Source organism: Blennius ocellaris, assembly GCF_963422515.1.
Source record: "Blennius ocellaris genome assembly, chromosome: 22".
Lineage (NCBI taxonomy): Eukaryota > Metazoa > Chordata > Actinopteri > Blenniiformes > Blenniidae > Blennius > Blennius ocellaris.
In genome coordinates, this window is record NC_137671.1 from 17428006 (window position 1) to 17449414 (window position 21409).

Here is a 21409-nt window from a genome sequence, read left to right on the forward strand (position 1 = left end):
ACATCGGCTATTGCAGGAAGGTGCACTTGATTTGTTTATCCAGCTGCCCATGAATGATAGTCTACCTACTTCGTGGCCACAAATTAGTATTTCGTGCACATGTTATACTTATTTAATGGCCACAAATGAATATTTCTTGCGCACGTTATAGCCACATCATGGCCACAATTGTTGTATTTATTTACCATGTTAGGTCTGGGGCGCTGTACATTTGAGATTTTGTATTTGCATTGGGACTTGTGTCTGGACCATTGTGACTTTAGTTTTTTTGTTGTAATTTTTTGTATTTTTGTTGTGACTTCTGCATTTGTTTGGTGACTTTCGTTATTATTTGTTAGCTCATGCAATTCTTTGGTGACTTGTGTGGTGACGTTTCTATTTGCATTATGTGTTTTCTGTTTGTGTTGTCACTTTTGTCTCTGTGTTGTGACTTCTGTTTTTGTGTGGTGACTATTTGGTGTTGGGACTTTCTGGGCCATCATAGAAAAGAGTGTATCAACTGAAGGTTTTTCATGGAAAGCATCCTCACTCAAACATTTGTTCACTTAACAATTATTACGCCTATGGCCATGTTTACAATGGTGAGCTAACATTCATAAAACACACCAACATTATTGTTTACACTCTAACATTTTACATTTCAAAAACAGTCAGGAAGAGATTTACAGAGTGAAGGATGTGAAGATTCATTTTAAAAGTCAGTAGCTAAGGATGTTATGACAGGATCTGTTACAATAAAATGTATTTCAGCACCGGATTTTCATTAATGCACAGCAAACACCCAGAAAATATTTGACTGACTTCTGGAGTACAGTAATTAAAAATTGAGAGTACACACTGAGACACAGTTTAAAGCCAGTGAAGCTGTTACTTGGTGGGAGTTTAGTTGCAAATGAACCGGCAATGAGGATCAACACAAATGCTTCACGCCAGAGAGAAAGTCTTATGGAGACAGTACAAATTGAAATCTTAAAAAAAGAAGCAGCAGTGTTTAGATTGGTAGTTATAGAGAAAACCTTTAATATTATAAATAAGTCGGAAAATCTGAATTTGTTTGAATTTACTGTAATAATTGTGTAAATTAAGTGTTATTAATATTCAGCACGTTTTTTGTTGTTTTGAACAAGTATGCTTAATTTATTTAATGAAAAATGAAATAGTGAGGAGTCAGTACTTTCACATCTTAATTTTACTTTTTAGTTTTACAGTTTATGTTAGGGTTAGAAATATGTTATTTTACCTGGACTTAGTTTTATTCTCCCAAAGGAAAAACAAATCATTGCAAACCTCATGAGAACAGTTCTCTACTAAATAAACATTTTTAATAATAATTTGAAACAAACGTTTAACTTCATTTATGCAGATTGTGCACTCGCTCTGCAGTTACAGTAAAAGCCACCATGTTTTATTTGCACTACACACACACACACACACACACACACACACACACACACACACACGCTGATTAATGTTCCACATGTCTGAGACAGAATGTGTCACATCTGTGGAGGCAAAAATTGGCGCTGTAACCCTTTCTTTTTTTTCATTTTATCGATTATTTATGGCCGTCAGAGTAATTACATTAAATATAGCGAGTGAGGAGATGTGGCCATCAGCCTGAGGATAAATAGGCTGAGTGAAGATCAAAGTTACTGTGTGGGAGTTTTTTTCTGGACTATCCTGCATTTGTGATTTCAGACTTGAAAAATTGTAATTTTTCTGCTTGTCTCACTGAGAACATTCACCATCACATCAAATGGATTTTATTCAGAGCTCCAGGAAACAGGTTTTAACAGAGTGTTAGACTGCATTATCCGTAACATCCAAAAACATTTAAACATATGTTAAACATTATATTTTGCAAACGTCGCTAGCATATAAGCATTAGCATGCCGGCGCTAGCTTTGCAGCTTAAAACACAAATGGACAGAAGTCAACATCTCAAACATCACCAAAACTTGAATCACACATCTAGTGATCAGTAGCACATGAAATAAACATAACAAGAGACATTGCTTGAGCACAATTTTTACTGTCAAAGTTCAGATGTAGTAGACGGAAACTACTCCCCAAACGACCACAAGGTGGCACTGTTAAATATAAGTCAAATTAAATCAATAATAGACTAGTGCAAAACAATGAATCCCTCCATACTGACAGTGCCACTGTCAGTTTATTAAATATTACTTTGCAGTTTCTATTTAAAATTCAGTATTTTTTTTCTATTCTATTTTCCATCCAAATTACATTTCCAATCCCTTCTTTTCCATTTGACTTCAGTAGCTGTGCCATGTACATTGCCAATAAGGTTTTAGCTGTAGCTTCCACGAAGATTACAGTTGTACTATGGGCTGTTGGGGTCCGCCCCCTCCTGATCAACATAAACCACCTGCACAGTTAGTTTTGTGGTTGAAATCTTTCATCACTTTGATTTGTTCAGCGTTTGCATACTATTCATGATATGATCACTTATATAAACAGTGCTATTTCTGTGTTTTATTGAAAAGTGTTGTATTGCTGAACCCCTGTTACACTTTCTTTACAAATTGTACTCTGCTTTCAAATATAAATCTGCTGAAGGTGAACACTTAAAGCATGGGTATCAAAGTATTTCCGGGAGTACAAACAGACTTTTTATGTGACTGGACCGCACCTCCAAATAATTTTGGTGGAAACATAAGCAAATAAATTATTGAAACATCAACATTTTATTTAATGCATTTTCACAAGAACATGAACACATAATGGGATTTCAACATTATGACATAACAAGGCTAACAGTGTCCTGAAATCAAATTTCCCATTTGCAGTTTTTGTTTTTTTAATTTTGTTGCATCCAAAACTCCAGTTTATTTAAGTTTGTGCTTTTTGAGTAAATATGCAGAAATATGTTCAATTCTGTGAGAGGGCTAGATTTCTGCAGCATGTTTTCACAAATCTAACCCACTATTTGGCATTGGTGCTAATGCTAGTTTGGATAGATAGATAGATAGATAGATAGATAGATAGATAGATAGATAGATAGATAGATAGATAGATAGATAGATAATAACTTTAATCATCCCCGAAGGGAAATTGTTTTGTTGCAGCAATCTGGTACCTAGGAATGTTATAAAATACAATAGAATAGAATATAAAAGTAAAAAATTGTGTTGTATAATCTCACTAAAATACATTATAAACAGAAGTAACTTTTACATTTTAAGTCAAGTAGTCCGACAGTTTAGCTTGGACCTTTTTGGCGGGTTTGTTTTAGGCCCCACTCGATACGTTTTGCAACCCTGGCATTTGAACAAATGCACAGACACACGCTACAAACATTCAGATCTGTTCCACGCTCAGTGAAGGGTTCCATCTGACGTGAGAGCAAACTGATGAATCGTAGTGAGTGCATGAATAGGAGGCGAAGCTAATCAGAGCAATGACTCACGACATTCACCCGGCTTCTCCCACGCCAGATTATTAGCCCTCTTAATAATCACCTCAGCTTATTTTCATCCTCATGCCAACATACGCAGATGCTAACTGACATCCTGTGCATGCTTTTCTCTTTCTCACTGTTTCTGTCGCGCACACACACACACTTTCACACCTCATCTCCCACTGCAGCTGTGGTGTTCAGACGAGTGTGTGTGATTGATTTCTATGTCTGCGTCTCGGCTCCGAACGCTGCCGTTTTATTTTCCGTTCAGCTCAGCCAAGTGTCTCCTGCTATCTGCTCGTAAGCCGCCAGCATATGGAGCAGCTACAGCAGGCTACTAATGCATGACACACCGAGCAGGACTGGAGGGAACGGTGTGAGACGGAGAAGGACGGGGACAAGGGAAAAGGACGTCTTCTCCAATGCGACATACACGAAGGAAGAGAAGAAAGACAAGATGAAGGGATCACCACCGAGACGTTGTTTTGCACTGCGGCAAACGCCGCTGTCTTTTATGAGCCACAATAAAGCTGCAGATCGGCAACGGCAGAGGGAAAATATGGCCTCTTTATCTGGCTGCGAGGAGGAAGTTAACAGCAGAGCAAGAATTAGAGAAAGTGAGACAAAAAAGACGAAACAGGCTCGGTGCCCAAAGCAACAGCTGCTTTCAAAACAAGAAGCACATTAGAGCGAAATACCCCAAAACACAAAAAGCCCTCGTAACTTCTCACTTCACTTCTACCAGCTTCCAAGACTTGTAAAGAAGACACTTAGGGTTTTAAGACACTTCATGCCCAAACCGATACTAAAAGTGTGGCCTTTCTCTTCTCCCCCACATCGTAAGATTTACTCTACCAGCCTGACTGATTCTCTGCCGGCCGACAACATGGACGTTTTTATGTTGGTGATGCGCACGAGAGGCTCCATTAACTGTGACTGGAGCAGTCTGGTGCTGAAACATACAAATGAAGAATCTTTAAATCTTCCGTAGAGTCTAATTAGTTACTTTGTCTTTGTTTCATTTGATGCACAAGAACAAAACACAACAATTGACACAAACTTCTGGATTGTTGTCATCAAAAACTTTCAGATGAAAACATCAAATTATAATATTTGCAAGGCTAACAGGGCAGCATTCACCAGCCTTGAAACGAGTACTGAGCTTGTACCATTGGGGAACACATTTAATCAAATGTGTCCCAATGGATGTTGCTAGTTTTTATGTGTGACTGTGGTGAGGTACTAAGGAGGGCAGTGAAATGTGGAGGTTTTATCGTATCTCACCTTGAACTGTACTTAACGGCTTAGAATTTCTCTTTTAAAATGTTTTCTGGAGTGTCTTTGAGGATGCAAGACTTGTTTTTTGCCCAGCCCAGAGATCAATCCACAGTCCACACTTTGTTTTCAGTCAAACTGTTTTCACCTCAACAACACCTGCTAGCCTGTCTTGGATTAGATTAGGACTCTCTGCTTTATAAAGACAACATTTAGCAGTTCAAAAAAAGCTCTGATACATTTGATTGGCCAAATCTAAAGTGCTCTGATCATACAATCAATTATTTTATCTTCTTCGGAAATTGATAGCCATAAACTTTTTGTCTAATACCCCTGTCATTCCATCGGTTTTAAAGATTCAATATTCATCAGAATCGGAGTTTTTTAATCCCAGGGGGAAATTCTCAAAATAATTTATTACTAATCCACTCTGCAGATTGTCTCAAGAGCACTTTCATAAAGGAGCAATGAATTAATTTGATGCAAGAAATTGATGGATCCAGTGGACATATTAAGCCATGTGATATCCCAAATAAATAATAAAATTTTATATTCAGACTAATCACTGTGGATAATTTGAATAAATCACAATTAAATATAATACATTTTGAATTGCCTTTTGTTTTATTTTAACAAACAGACTCAAGAAAGAAGGGAATATATATATATATATTAAACACCTTTAACAGAATATGTTCATCAACTTCTCTCTTTAAAAAAAAAAGCGTATTCACATTGATGTGGCCCCATTACTCCTTCTTCAAGGTTGTGGTTCCACTACAGCTCGTTTAAACATGTTATAAAAGTTTTGCAAAGCCTCAGACCGCTGCTCCCTGCACCTCATTTGCATAACATTGGCAGGATTCTACTTTATGCAAATGAGCTCCAGGCCGATGCGACACAATGCAACGCGGTTCGAAACGCGCCGCAGTACATTTCACATGGACAATGAATCCGATGTGAGATATTGACAGACCTAGGGACACATTATTTTATTCTGCACTGCAGATGGGTTAATAGCGTTAACATTTTAATCAGAGTAATCATGGTGACGGATTAAACTTTTTGTGGGCACATTGCATGTAAGGCACTTCTCGCCATCATTGTCTTTACCTTCTTTTGTCTTTTGTTCATTCTCCCTCCTTTGTGTTTGTTTTATCTTTTGTTCCTGTCTGGACAGAGCGACAGATAGCAGCAAAGATGGAGGCATGAGCTCCTCAGTCATTTCATTCCTCTGACTTGATGCTTTTATTGACTCAGCATCAGCAGCATCCCTCCTCACGAGGTGGCCTCTAAATCATATACACTCTGTGCTTCATCCTTGTCACACATACTGTGAAGTCTGTGTCTGTGTGTGGCTTTGATTGATCTTTATTTTCTACGGCATCTTTCTAAGTGTTTTGTTTTGTGCTGTGATGTGCACTTTGTCATTAGACGAGTGTCCTGAAAATGAAGAGCTCTATTCAAAAATGTGATGTATGGCCTTTTGAAGAGACGTGACATTCATAACCCTCATGGAGACACATTGAGCCATGAAAGTACAGAGAATCTTCCAAAGACATCAAAGTTTATATTCAATGAAAACCTGAAATCATTCAGACAAACGGCGATTGGATAAATCATTGTTCTGTTAATAGTTACTCTTTTAGACAAGTACAGCAGTAACAAGCAGTCACGGTAGACAGTGTCTCCCCAAGGGTGAATTTAAATGAATGAAATATATATTTTGAGTATTTCTTTTAATTATAATATAATTATAATTGATTTTTCAATTTCTGGTAGCTGACAGTACCTATACGTTTGAAAGTGTCAGCATTTTGTGCTTTTCATAGCCCAAATGACTCGACACCGCTATTTCCTGGTACAGCAGAGAGGCTACAAAACTCACTCACACCTGCGCTGTCTTACTGTGAAGCCCACATCTTCTCCTGAAGATGCACTGCTGCTCTGCCTTTGCCAGTCATATCCAGTGTATGGATGTGTTTGCTCATGCTCATACTTCCATGTAAATTTGTGATGGGGACGCACCACAGGAGAGGTTTCAGCACCACAGACGCTCTACAGGAGTGGTTTCAGCACCACAGGAGAGATTTCAGCACCACAGACGCTCTACAGGAGTGGTTTCAGCACCACAGACGCTCTACAGGAGAGGTTTCAGCACCACAGACGCTCTACAGGAGAGGTTTCAGCACCACAGATGCTCTACAGGAGAGGTTTCAGCACCACAGACGCTCTACAGGAGTGGTTTCAGCACCACAGACGTTCTACAGGAGAGGTTTCAGCACCACAGACACACCACAGGAGAGGTTTCAGCACCACAGACGCTCTACAGGAGATGTTTCAGCACCACAGATGCTCTACAGGAGAGGTTTCAGCACCACAGACGCTCTACAGGAGTGGTTTCAGCACCACAGACGTTCTACAGGAGAGGTTTCAGCACCACAGACACACCACAGGAGAGGTTTCAGCACCACAGACGCTCTACAGGAGAGGTTTCAGCACCACAGATGCTCTACAGGAGTGGTTTCAGCACCACAGACGTTCTACAGGAGAGGTTTCAGCACCACAGACGCTCTACAGGAGTGGTTTCAGCACCACAGACGCTCTACGGGAGTGGTTTCAGCACCACAGACGCTCTACAGGAGAGGTTTCAGCACCACAGACACTCTACAGGAGTGGTTTCAGCACCACAGACACTCTACAGGAGAGGTTTCAGCACCACAGACGCTCTACAGGAGAGGTTTCAGCACCACAGACGCTCTACAGGAGAGGTTTCAGCACCACAGACGCTCTACAGGAGAGGTTTCAGCACCACAGACGCTCTACGGGAGAGGTTTCAGCACCACAGACGCTCTACGGGAGAGGTTTCAGCACCACAGACGCTCTACAGGAGAGGTTTCAGCACCACAGACGCTCTACGGGAGTGGTTTCAGCACCACAGACGCTCTACGGGAGTGGTTTCAGCACCACAGACGCTCTACGGGAGAGGTTTCAGCACCACAGACGCTCTACGGGAGAGGTTTCAGCACCACAGACGCTCTACAGGAGAGGTTTCAGCACCACAGACGCTCTACGGGAGAGGTTTCAGCACCACAGACGCTCTACAGGAGTGGTTTCAGCACCACAGACGCTCTACGGGAGTGGTTTCAGCACCACAGACGCTCTACGGGAGTGGTTTCAGCACCACAGACGCTCTACAGGAGAGGTTTCAGCACCACAGACGCTCTACAGGAGAGGTTTCAGCACCACAGATGCTCTACAGGAGAGGTTTCAGCACCACAGACGCTCTACAGGAGTGGTTTCAGCACCACAGACGTTCTACAGGAGAGGTTTCAGCACCACAGACACACCACAGGAGAGGTTTCAGCACCACAGACGCTCTACAGGAGAGGTTTCAGCACCACAGATGCTCTACAGGAGTGGTTTCAGCACCACAGACGTTCTACAGGAGAGGTTTCAGCACCACAGACGCTCTACAGGAGTGGTTTCAGCACCACAGACGCTCTACGGGAGTGGTTTCAGCACCACAGACGCTCTACAGGAGAGGTTTCAGCACCACAGACACTCTACAGGAGTGGTTTCAGCACCACAGACACTCTACAGGAGAGGTTTCAGCACCACAGACGCTCTACAGGAGAGGTTTCAGCACCACAGACGCTCTACAGGAGAGGTTTCAGCACCACAGACGCTCTACAGGAGAGGTTTCAGCACCACAGACGCTCTACGGGAGAGGTTTCAGCACCACAGACGCTCTACGGGAGAGGTTTCAGCACCACAGACGCTCTACAGGAGAGGTTTCAGCACCACAGACGCTCTACGGGAGAGGTTTCAGCACCACAGACGCTCTACGGGAGAGGTTTCAGCACCACAGACGCTCTACAGGAGAGGTTTCAGCACCACAGACGCTCTACGGGAGTGGTTTCAGCACCACAGACACTCTACAGGAGAGGTTTCAGCACCACAGACGCTCTACAGGAGAGGTTTCAGCACCACAGACGCTCTACAGGAGAGGTTTCAGCACCACAGACGCTCTACAGGAGAGGTTTCAGCACCACAGACGCTCTACGGGAGAGGTTTCAGCACCACAGACGCTCTACGGGAGAGGTTTCAGCACCACAGACGCTCTACAGGAGAGGTTTCAGCACCACAGACGCTCTACGGGAGAGGTTTCAGCACCACAGACGCTCTACGGGAGAGGTTTCAGCACCACAGACGCTCTACAGGAGAGGTTTCAGCACCACAGACGCTCTACGGGAGTGGTTTCAGCACCACAGACAGCTCTGCCGTCAGAATTGTTTTTCTCGTATTTTCTCCGTGTTTCTGTATTTCCAACATCAACAAAGGATGTGCTGCAATGTCATGAAATATATCTGGTTGGGAGAGTCTGGAGACTGATTTTGAATAATTGTTTAAGTTTCTTAATTGATGTTTTACAATTTTGTTACATTAACACTTGCCAGCCGAAATATACTGTCGCGTCACGGAGCTGATCGCTGCAATGCATTATGGGAATTTGGTAAGCGGTGTTTCAAATGTCTTTATTTGGGGTTATATTAGGCTTGTTTGTGTTGGTAAGGATTGTGTTCTGTTCTGTTTTTGTTGCTTAGTTTGTATAGTTAGTTAGTTGATTTAGTTTAGTTTAATTTAATATCTGTAAGTTGGCAACCAGGAGTGAAGAGGGTTTTGTGTATCATGGGGTCCTTCCATGGTATTTGTATTTTGTGTTTCAAAATAAAAGCTTATCTTAATTGCAGGGGTTGTGAATGGAATAGTGCACTTGTAATTGTTTATATCCATTTTTACTATCCACATCATATAACTGCCATTGATGTCAACATTAATGGTTTCGTCTTGCAATGTCCTGCTTACCCAAGCCTTGTGCTCACTGCACGAACTAGTTGTAGAACATTGTGTTGTTCTAACCCAGGGGTCGGCAACCCGCGGCTCCGGAGCTGCGGCTCTTTGGTCCCTCCACTCCCTCCTTGAGCCTCGGTCCCACTGCAGTTCATCCCGGAGGGACGTAAGGAGGCAAAGCTCACCTCAGTCCCGCTACAAAGAGTGGTCAAATGTAGGTGGTTCGTGAACGACGCAGTGACGTAACGTCATTACGCAACATGAATGGCAGGAAGAACGTAGAATTGCGGCTGCAGGTCACGACAGCGGATCAACTGGTGTCTGAAGCTTGGAGCTTCCTGTACCTTTCACAGTAAAACCGCTGCGCTGCGGCGCGCCGACAGTTCCAGGAGGTTCATTGCAGACTTGTTTAGAGTGACGGAACATTATAGTGAATTACAAAACAACTACAGGACATTAAAGCCACACCACTCACACTCACCCACATGGAAAGAACCTATATAAACATATATGTTTCAATATAGGTTTTGATATAGGTTTGGCATATATGTGACATATATAAAATTGGCCGTTTTCCTATATGTTATGTACATATATGTGTGCATACATGCGCACATATATGTGCCCAAGGACACTTCGACACATAGACCGGTGTAGACTGGGATCGAACCTCCGACCTCTCACTCCAAAGACGACCACTCTACCACCTGAGCCACACTCGCCCTAGTGGGAGATGTCTGTGTTGCTTTCCATGATGATGCGCCTTTGGCTTCATCTGAATACCATGATTTTGGCCACAGCGACAAAGATCCTTATATACCAGATGCTGAATCACAAATACATTTTTGATGGGACCTTCAACAGGAGTTCTTGACGTTCAAGAGTTGTTGCATGATAATTGGCTGTCCTATAACAGAGTGCTGGAGATATTACCAGAGCTGGGTTGTGTTGTTATAGCTATGCATACTGAAGAAAGATTAGTCTGCACAATATAGTTTTGAAAAGGCCTGTTCACCACTGGTGCACTGGATAACATAGATCACAGTCCAACTCTGACGACATCAACCACATCTTTCCACTTCTGCCAGTTGCCCAGAGTTGCCAACAACTCACAAAATGTCAGTGTAAGATGCAATGCCATGGAAAATGCAAGTGTTACAAATTCAGCTGAAGTTGTTCAGCATTGTGCAGCTCCACCTGCTCTGAATAAAGTGTTTTCACAAGTTTATCAACCACTGCTAATAGTTGTTCGGGGCTGTGAATGACATTGACATAAAAGTGGCATATTCTGGTCCCATTTATGCCGAACATTTTCCTATCATCTGCAACCACTATCTGATCCGCCTGTTACTTTGCAGGGTTTCTGGACTGGGTCCCCAAGAAGATGCAGCGTGTCGGATGCATGGAACTCCTTAACACGGTCCAGAGGAGGGTCCAGCCCAAACTCCATGTGTTTGGACACATTCATGAAGGTAGGAGAATGAGGGTTCTCTATCCACCATGGTCTCAGACACAACATACATCAAAGAATGATCCTTTATTTCTGCTTGTTTTTTCTTTATCTGGTACACATAATCTACACATTTGGTGCATTGTAAACGTTTCCTATATCAACTCTTCTTGGCCGCTTTTCCATCGCACAGTACATGGCGAACGTTCTCATTGTGAACAGCAGCGTCCAGCTCCTGTTGAATCTCCTCTTCCTGTTCCTGAGAGGAGCGTCTGTATCTTGTTAAAAGACTGCGATGTTGTGTCGTGCCAACATTTCAATAAACCCGTGAGCACAAATCAATCAGTGAGTGCAAAGCGGCACATGTAAACAACAACGGAAGGTTTACGGCCAATGAAACAATTAAATATTGCGGGCAAGGCGAGAGTGACAATCGTCACTGCCAATCAGCAGACAGCATGCAGTATCACTCTTCCTCACAGACCTGTTCCTCGGTGCCTTGTTAAAACCTGGAGGGGTGGTGGAAAATCCTACTCGGTAGTCGCAGGTTCTTTCTGTACCATCCACAACTTTTCAGTGGAACCACGTGAAAACCGGACCTGCCCCGCGATGCCACGGCACAGGAAGTGCAAAACAAAAGTTATATTAGGTATAATTTTAAACAACCCATCAATCCATCACGGGGTTGGTCCCGGGTCCCCATGTTCATCCTCGCTTTCTCTGGTACTCTTTGCACAATCCAGAGTGTGGTTGGGTGTCTCTTTGGGTTAGATGTGGAATCGGGACATTGGGGCTTGCAAGTAAGTTAGTACATTTTATTTATGCAGCGCTTTTCACAGATTAAAATCACAAAGTGCTGTACAACAAAGTGAAACTAAAACAGCAGCAGCAACATCACACAATGGATAATAAAACGTGTGACTTTAAAACACCACGAGCCACATAATAAAAGATAATGAAAGTTAAAAAGCAATTTAACTAAAAGCTTTTCTGAAAAGCGTGGTCTTCAGATGCTTTTTAAAAGAGTCCACACAGTCAAGCTCACAAAGGCAATGCTGCAGGTTATTACGGAGTCTGGGGGCTACTACCTGGAACGGCAGGTCACCCCAGGTTTTAGGATATTTAAGAGACCTTGGCCTTCGGACCGGAGGGTGCGCTCTCTAAGTGTAGGGGCACAACAATTCAGTGATGTATTGAGGGGCCTGACCATGCAACACACAGAAAGTCAGGAATACAATGTTGAACTCAATACGAAATTGACTGGAAGCCAGTGAAGACTGGAAAGAATTTTGAAAGCAAAATAGAAAAAAGAGCAAGCATGGCTAAGCCTGTAAAAATATATCCAACCGGTAAAATAGCTAAACTTTCAAATGAGAAAATGTTTAAATGAAAGCAGACAAAATCTCTTAAGGAGCAAAAATGGCTAAAGAAGCTAATTTAGCTAAATTGGCTTCAATAGATATAATAGTTAAAATTGCTTCTACGGGTAGAGTGGTAACAACAAGAGTAAAAATAGATAAAATGACTTAAAATGCCAAACTAGCTCAAATTGTGATAGGAGCTTAAACCACTACAAAGGTGAAAAATATAGCTAAAATGGCTAAAATCTTTTTTCTTTTTTTTAAAGGTAAAAACTGACAACAAGGTCTCAAAGCAGATAAAACATAAAACTAAGTGAAAATTTGAAAGTTGCTTTAAAAAAAGTATCTTATTCAGGCAGGTTTTGTGTGACACTGTGAGTGAGAGGAATGTTGTGGTCCATCATGTGAGATGAGTGATGCAATTGAGTACAAATTAAGTTGCAGTAGATGGAGCCTGTTCATCAGGGTCAGATTTGCTCCGTGGAAATGGAGGATTTACAACCCTTTGGTCCACGTAGACCTCATTCATGATTGTGTCATATCCTCCCATGCAAAAAACACCATGGGCTTGTCTGTGGTTTGGCTACTGAAGACGGCAGATGTTCTACGAAGACTACAACCTCTGGTGAAACGGGCAATTTTCCCCATGCTTGTGATAAAAGACAACAGCTATGAGGCTCTACGATGATATACATATACATTGTTGTGGTTTCAGGAGTGTTGAAAGAGTTGCATGTTGCTTTGCGTTCTCCTCAGATTGTGTTTTTCTGCTCAACTTCGGAGTGGAGAAATGACCAGTCCCTCCTCTTCAACTTCTACATCATCTTTGTCTGTCGGTATGGAGGGACAGGTTGTGAGGTCACGTAGGCGAGGGGCAATGATACTCTGCTTATTGACATGTAATTTCGTTCTGCTTTTAACACAAATGTCCTCCAGCTCGTTACAATGTGACCCTGCTAACTCGCTTATGTCTCTTATGCCTGCCCACCATGCTGTTTTAATCCTGGATTCAATCCAGGGTCAAGGGGGTCTCACGCTCCTAGATTAGAAACTTGATCAGATGGTAGAGGAGAAACAAGAAGCTCTCCTCATAAGAGAGTGGAACTGATCATATGCATGTATTGATAATGGTGTATTAATTATATAATGTAAAATTAGAAATACAGAGAGACACCCCTATTAAAAAAAATAATGGCTAAAATTCACAGCTAGCTTCTGCTCGAAACGATGCTAACACATTGCGACACGCCATCTGCACAAGTATCTGGACTGGCAGCATTCAGGAGGCTGTGGTGCTGCGATAGTGAGCCGACAAGTTCGCACCAAGAGTGATTTTAGAGCATCTTCTGTTTACTCGGAGTTGCTTTTTTGTCTCTTCTTTTGTTCCCCTGTCAATCAAGCTGTCCAAACTTTCATCTCAGTTTTAGTGTAACGAGAAAAAAAGCAGCTCCACAGACTGATTTACTTCAAACAATGTTCAAAGGATAGAAAAGCACATGAAAGGAACAGCAATCCCTGCTGCTAATCATTAAAAAGCTGGAGCTTATTCCCACTCTACAAGTAAAATATATAGTATATGTCCTTTAATTTTTGATTACTAAAGATATCATCGAGACATATCACCAATCAAACAATGAATAGTGAAGCAGTAAAGCAGTAAAATATAATCAGGTATGTATATATATATATTTAAATAACACATAAACTGGCTCGTGAAAATTATAACATTGTTTGCTGAGAAATGATAGCAACACATTAAACTGAAATAATGACAACAAAACAAATTTTTTAGACATGATAAGGACATGAACTTCATCAAATATAGTGATGTTACTACAGTGATTTAGTATGAGCAAACAACACAATTGTGAATCTGGTGTCAAATTACAAATAAAAGTGAAGCATCCATGAAACAAAAGATTGTGCGTATCGTCAGTGACTTTACTATTACTCACAATGTTCTGTTAACACGTTTCCCAGCAAATAAGAGATTATTAATTGTGCCTGCCTCTTTAAGAGGCGTCGCACAATCATTTTTTTGAACTGTTGCATCTAATTGACTGTGATGAAAAAGAACAGCAGCTTGTAGAACAAACACAACAGGAATGTTCTTTCCCGCTTTTCCAGTTCAGGGTCACGCGAGGGCAGTGTACAACCTGGACAGGTCGTCAGTCTGTCACGAGGCAAATACACATAGACCAACAACCACACGCGTTCACATTCACACCTCGGGGCAATTTTGCATCACAAATGTACCTTACATGCATGTTGTTGGACTGTGGAAGGGTGGGTCAGACTTAGCAAGAGCGCCAACCACTGCGCCACTGTGCGGCCCGACATCTATCTATTGTTATCTACATTCTACTAATGTTTTACAGTAGTTCAAAGGAACTGGCACCAATGAAAACACAGTGAGTCCTTGAGAACATGAAATAAAACTGTGTTTCCACTCTGTTCTGCAGGTTACGGTATGATGACGGACGGAAACACAACGTTTGTCAATGCCTCCGCCTGCACCGTCAACTTCCTGCCCATGAACCCACCCATGGTGTTTGACCTGCCCAATCCCCGGGCTTCATGACGAGAGGGTGCTCGCCCGAAAAGCCCTGCCGCTGGCGAGGAGAAGGGGGCCCGGAGGGGGAGGTGAGGCCGGCCGGATGGAGCGAGACACAATGATCCAGATCCCGAATCCTGTAAATAAGAACGCAGAGTGTCGGGATGGACTCTCCCTCTCTATCTTCTTCATCCCAGCCTGCACAGAAGTGCTTCCTGGATTTCTCACTGCGTTTTCGTGCTGCTCTGACAATCTGGGAGGGGCAGATTGGTTGGGAGGGGGGGGCTCACACCACTTTCCTCCACCCCGCTTTGAAACCATCACTTCCAATCTGCTTTTCACACTACTGCCCCCTATCTCCCTCTTCATCTCCTCTCCCTCAGGCTGGAGTGTGTGTTCACATCAGCTTGTGTGTGTTTTGTGTGTGAGTAGGAGGTCAAAGGGAGTGTGTGAGGGCAGAGAAAGGACTCCCCTCCAGGCTGTGTGACAGTCTACGTGTCAAACATGTTGACATGGCTCCCTCGGGCCTCATTACAGCCCTCAGCGAGGATTTAAGGCGGAGAAGGAGGAGGAGGAGGATGAAGAAGAGGAGGAGGTGAGAGGGATGCCTCCTCCTCTTGCTCCTCCTCCTCCTCGCTCTTCATCCTTTGTGGCTCACACAAAACACAGAGGTGCTCCACACCGAGGACGTTTGCCTCAAAGGCTCATTTTACGCACAGGGAGTAAAGCTGTAAATGTTCTTAATCACTTTAAAAAAAAAAACTTTTTTTTGAGGATTTTGAAGTTGTTTCTCTGCTAAATGTTTAATATTTGTGTCCAGAACTGCGTGGTTGTACTGTTTCATTTGATCTATTTCTAAGTAATATAAATGCTTATTCTAGTATTTTCTTCTTCTGTGAAGCTGCTCGGCCCCATTTGGTGATTGTTAACGTTTTCATATCTTAAATCAGTCTGTCTGTGTGTAGGGTTTCCTTTTTCCTTTTTCCTTGCTCTGATTTCTAAATATTTCTCTTCATAACGAGCCCTCATCACACTTTGATCTTCCCAAGGTCTTTGACATTACAGATGGAGGTATTCCTTCTCTCACTCCTCATATGTCAGCGGTCACTGATATATTGATGTTTCCCAGCAGGAGAACAAGGAAGATTAGGGTCACTGCATAACATGAAGGCAGAGTGGGACCAAGACTTTGACAAATTCAATTCAGTTCAGTTCAGTTCAATTCGATTCCTTTCTTTTCAACTTTATTTCAAAAGGTTTCTATATCCAGATATGACACCGTCATTTTAAGGCACTTTTACTGACAAAAACCCAACAATTCCATGGAAGCAAGTATAGGAGATGGTGGAAAGGGAAAAAGAAAACCTCCCTTTTAACAGGAAGTAAAGAATACTCCATCACAGCAAATTACACCTATCAGCCATAACACTATGATTGTGAATGAATTACTTTATTATGGCAGGTGTTAGTAGGACGAACATTGTGCACAAAGTGAACATTTTGTCCATAGTGTGTTCGATACCAAAAGATAAAATACGTTTTCGTGACTTTTGATGTCTAGCTCACTTGATCTGAACATCTCCCACACCATAGTGCTTGTTGGCTCATCCTGCTCCATAGCCTACATGTGGCTTTATTGAGACCCCAATTTGTAACGGCACATACCTAAAGGATCTGCTGCGAGCATCAATGTGTCAAATTCTCAGCACACCTTCAGGGATTCAATGGAGTCTATACTCCAATCAACTTTATTTTATTTACCCTGATGAGTGAGGGTTTTTTTCACTGCAGATCCTATAAAAAAATGTAATCAGTAGCCATAATGGTATGGCTGATGTTTGTAAATTGATCTAACTTTTACAGGTCACAAGTATTTTATTTTATTGTGTCAGTTGTATAGTCTGAGACTCTTCTGGAGATGCTAATACCACATGTAAAGATACTCAAATTGAAACCTGCTGTTGGGACAAAACGCTAAAGCTCAGGAAAAAAAGAACTGATTTACCAAAAACCTCTTTAAGAACTTTGGCCAGTTTGAGGAAAAAACGACCACGAAATCCACAAGTGTTTGATGGTAAGAAAGGAAATGAGCAAGTATATGGTTATGTTAAGGCAGAATTAGCATTAGTATCTCTGCTTCCTCCAACTTTGCTTGAGCTAAACCCAGATTTTTCAAATATTTATTGTTTTAAGTGAAGCTTCATATGTGTCTGACCCAAATTGAGTGGCTTTTACTGTTGTTAACCAGAACAATTAAACGTTTTTGACAAAACAGTCTGACGAGATCTAAACATCGTGTCAGCCCAAATCAAATCTTTAATTTTCTGCTTGTCGTTGCATTAAAACTTGATGATATCCTAAGTTCATTTTGAAAATACCAATGTCCTGTTTTGCAGCTTGAAAAAATGAAAACTCTCAAGCTTCTTTTAGCAAAGCATTTAGCAGAAATTGCTTGGACCTAGCATTGCAGTCTAGTAAGGCAGCAAATACTCAGTTTCAATAATCTTAGCTTCACGTGCAGTATGTGATAACCTTTCATTTAATACCATTAATAGTAAACCATTACCATGATTGCATGCCATTTCATCTTAAATATGTGTTTTATTGTTTTAGGTATTGTTCCTTAAGTTAGAAAAAGAACCAGGTGGTTTCCAGTTTTGGAAATACAGTAGTACAGAGTTGGTCCTCCATCCACTTAGAATATTTTCAGATTCAATAGTAAACATTACTACTATTCAGCTGAAGCTTTTGGCAGTCACTAGCTAAATCTACAAAACAACTAAAACTCCAAAGACACAATCCTGTGGTGTACATGAGCACGCCAGTGCCCCCTTACTACTGCCACTTAAGGCATAAAGTGACATCTCACACATTTTTCACTGCACTTTTGATTGTAACTATTCCCTACAGCTGAGGGAAAATCCATTGTAACCACAAATGGCCAACGTACCATGTGCCCGGTACGAATGCACTGATTATTAAAAGTTCTGGAACTGTTTAATTTCACTGGAGGCCAATCCGGAGCAGCATCTTCCCAGAGAGTCACCAGGTCACCTCACCTGGTCTACAAAGCCAATCTGTCAGCCAAGTAATCCAAACTATCTGAGCCAACCCTGTTAGCTTCATCTGTCAGTAGCTGTGTTTACAGGGTCACCTCTTGAATCAGTGCGAGGGAATTATGTTTCATTGAGAGGTCAGATTTACACTGAATGAACACTGAACAAAGTGATCAAATTGTTGTGAAGGGAAACTCATTCAGCCACATAATGCTTTCCACTGTGACATGATCACATGATCAAAGTTCCAGCTTCACATGGACATATTGGAGATGATTTGTTCATCCAAATAAGTGAGCTTTTTGTGTTTCTTTGGAAATTAAAACACTTGTGAAATATTAAGAGTCCAAGCAGGAAACAAGAATTATATTTTTGAGAGCAGTGTTTCATCCTAAAGACTTACATGTATTTAGGATACAAATGTATTTCCAATTAGACCATACCAGGTACATGAGTTTAAAAAAAAACAACCCCAAAGAACATTGTTATTCTAATCAGGCTTTCATTGCCATTATTTGTGTCCATTTAAAAACAGCTGCTGTTAGACTGAGCAGTCAACACACCACCCAGTGTCACAAAGTGGTACTGGATACAACAGTCTGATTGTATTTAAACAGCATGATAATAAAAAATAAAAAAAAAAAAAAAAAAAAAAGCATCTGACATTCTACACTCTGTATATATGGGTTTGACTTATTTGAAAATAGTTTTGAAGAAGCAAAACACATTACACCTCTGATGTCATCATGTCAGGTGTTAAACTTGTCGATGGACAATTTTCTATTTGCTGACTGTTCTGAGGCAGGTGCATTCTGGGACATGTGGAGGAAGTTTGAGTTTGGAAATGTGAAAAAAAAACATAGAGACCCTCTCTCATCATTGAAAACCAAACTTAATTAGCATCTATGAAGGCAAACATTCCCAGAAAGGAAGAAAGTCAACGACTGAAAAGAACAAAAAAAAGATGTGCAGGCACTTTTATCTCCGAACTTTCAGGAAAGCTGTGTTTGGTCCTTCTCTGCAGCTCCAGTCTTCATCTAGACGTCTCTTCCTTTGATGCTCTCCTGCTTCAATTACCATGTTATGTGTTTCTTGTGTTATCCAAGGGAAAGAAAAAAAAAAAAGAGTTGTGCCGCAATATTTCTTGATTTATTTCTTGAGGCATGCTTTAAGGAGACGATGGCTTCTGCTACTCAGACAATCTGCATATAAAGAGTTTGGTTCCGAAATGAGGTATTTACTGGTTGGAGGAGTAAAGAAAAAAGAAAAAAACCAACAGCTCCATCTTGAAAGCAGACGGTGACGCTACCTTTTAAAGTCTCAGTTGTCTTTGGCGACATTTCTACTTTTATTTTTTGCGGATGCTCATGAACTCGAGGGTCCTGTATTAAGTGGGTGTACAGTCTTCAGCAATTTAAGTGTTCATATGGCGTCGTATTTTGGGGGGGCAAATTGAAGTCCCGATGGGTTCTGGAGGCTGAAAAATGTAAAGTACTTTTCTTTCTTAATACATTTTGGAGCAACTCTCCATCAATCTAATAAAACCTTATCTGTGACCAGTGGATCGTATTTCCTTATTTCCGTTCTCGCTCTTCTCTTTTGTCTGTTCTCTGTTTGACAAAAAGAAAAATTAGAGGCGGTAAGGAAACGTTCCTCATTCCGCTTTTTCTCTTTAGTTCCAATCAAAGCTATCTGTGTCTCGTATCAAATATAGGGCCCCGAGCAGTTAGTTAATTTCCAGTAGCTAAACCCTTACTGCCTCTCATTTTGTTCCGCAGGTCTTCCACACCTCTGCACACTCTAATGAGAACCCTCGTTCAAATAATTACATTAGTAATCCTGAGGGAGCCCGGGTAATTTATTCGCTGCCATTTTTTTTTTTACTTTGCCATTAATACAGCCAGCTTTAATACACTCATGTCTCCCCTCCTCTTTTTGTCCTCCCTTGGCCTTCTCGTGGAGTTGTGCTGGCTTTTTCCACTGGATGAACGACACATTTTTTACATTTCTTTGTCAGACTTCTCACTTCCAACATGACGTTGGTGCAGGAAACAGTCTGAAGCTCCCCAAGTCATCGTCCACGTGGTTAAAAAGGTTATTTATTTCGTTGGCTTGTCAGCACAAGTCAACTGCACCTCTCAAATCATTCATCGACGTATCTGCATTAATCTTTCACTTCTCCATGATTTTCCTCAGGTCTCTCTGATTGTGATGTCTGAGGAGGACATTTTGAATTCTGAAGTCTTGCTGCAAAAAGTCTTGCTGTTGTCAATATGAGCGCATGCTTTTTTCTAACATTTTTTTAATTTCCATTTTTTTTTTGGTCCCTTCATAGTTCCCAGTGGGGAAATGTCTTCACGGAATCGAGCCATTGGGAGCAGTCCTGCAGCGCGGTGCTCTCGGAGAGCTGATGTTGGCCGAGGGTCTTGCTCAGGGAACCACGGTGCAGGTTTTTTGGGGTGTGGGAGGAAACCAATGCACACCCCTGTGTGTCCTCTCCCTAGAGGACATGCAAGCCCCACACAGAAAGGCATGAGCCAGTATTTGAACTGCGAAATTTGAACTGCGAAATCATTTGAAGATTAAAAAATAAGAGGTATCAATGATTCTCACAGTGTGGACGCTGAAGGTAGTGAAGGAGGGTCATGAGCGGAAGATCACAAGTTTAAAAAGTTGCAATACTCAGTTTAAAAAAAAAAAAAAAGAAATGTACAGATCCAAATTCCCACAGCCATCTTACTAAATGGACTAAACAGAGCTCTTTCTACCAGATCGAGGTCTTTACAATATATTTAGATTGCTCCAAACTAGGCCCTTTAAACATAGTGGACACAGAAATGTAAATTGTGCTTTACCAAACAGTTAAAAAGCACATTGGATAATTGTAGCAGTAACAGTCTCGGCAGAGAAGAAGTCAATAAAATCCTCACAATGCCTGTCTTTACTTATGGCACACTGATCCTGCTGATGGGTGTGTTTGATTGGTTCAGCACCATTTCCACATGCAGTCAGAGAGCTGTCACTTCACACTGTGAGTGGTCTTCAGCAGTGGTCTCTCAGTTCTCTTGAGGTTTAAGGTAGCCTCCATTAGCAGTCAAGTTCAGTACCAAGTACATACTTATTCAGTCTATGTGAATACTTAAATGCTGTTTTGTTCCATGTATAAAGAGTGCTGAAATCCCTGCTGATTGCTGAGTTTTTGTGAGAAATCCTTTTTGTACTTATATTCCTGAACATTAACAGCACTTTCGCAATGTAACATCTGTCCACCTATGTACTACAAATAATAAAGTGTGTCATCAATATTCGTATTCCAAGATGTTGATTTTAAAGTTTGACTTGTATTTTTAAAATCAAACGTTCTTAGAGCATCTTTTGTGCATAAAACCATCATAAAGCTGAACAACTGCTGGAGGAGTGTGAGTGAAGGTCAGTAGT

At 41.5% G+C, this 21409-nt stretch overlaps 1 protein-coding gene across 2 annotated transcripts in view; it reads left to right on the plus strand.

Annotated features, from left to right (window-relative positions):
- mpped1 (metallophosphoesterase domain containing 1) overlaps nucleotides 1–14942 on the plus strand; it is a gene marked incomplete at both ends in the record, with an annotated part of 407823 nt that extends 392881 nt beyond the window's left edge. For both annotated transcript variants that reach the window (XM_080518493.1, XM_080518492.1), the window contains 2 exons: nucleotides 10909–11022; nucleotides 14824–14942. In XM_080518493.1, coding sequence (XP_080374619.1) covers nucleotides 10909–11022; nucleotides 14824–14942 — 233 coding nt within the window. The remainder of the gene's footprint in view (nucleotides 1–10908; nucleotides 11023–14823) is intronic.
- Nucleotides 14943–21409: the final 6467 nt, after the last annotated feature.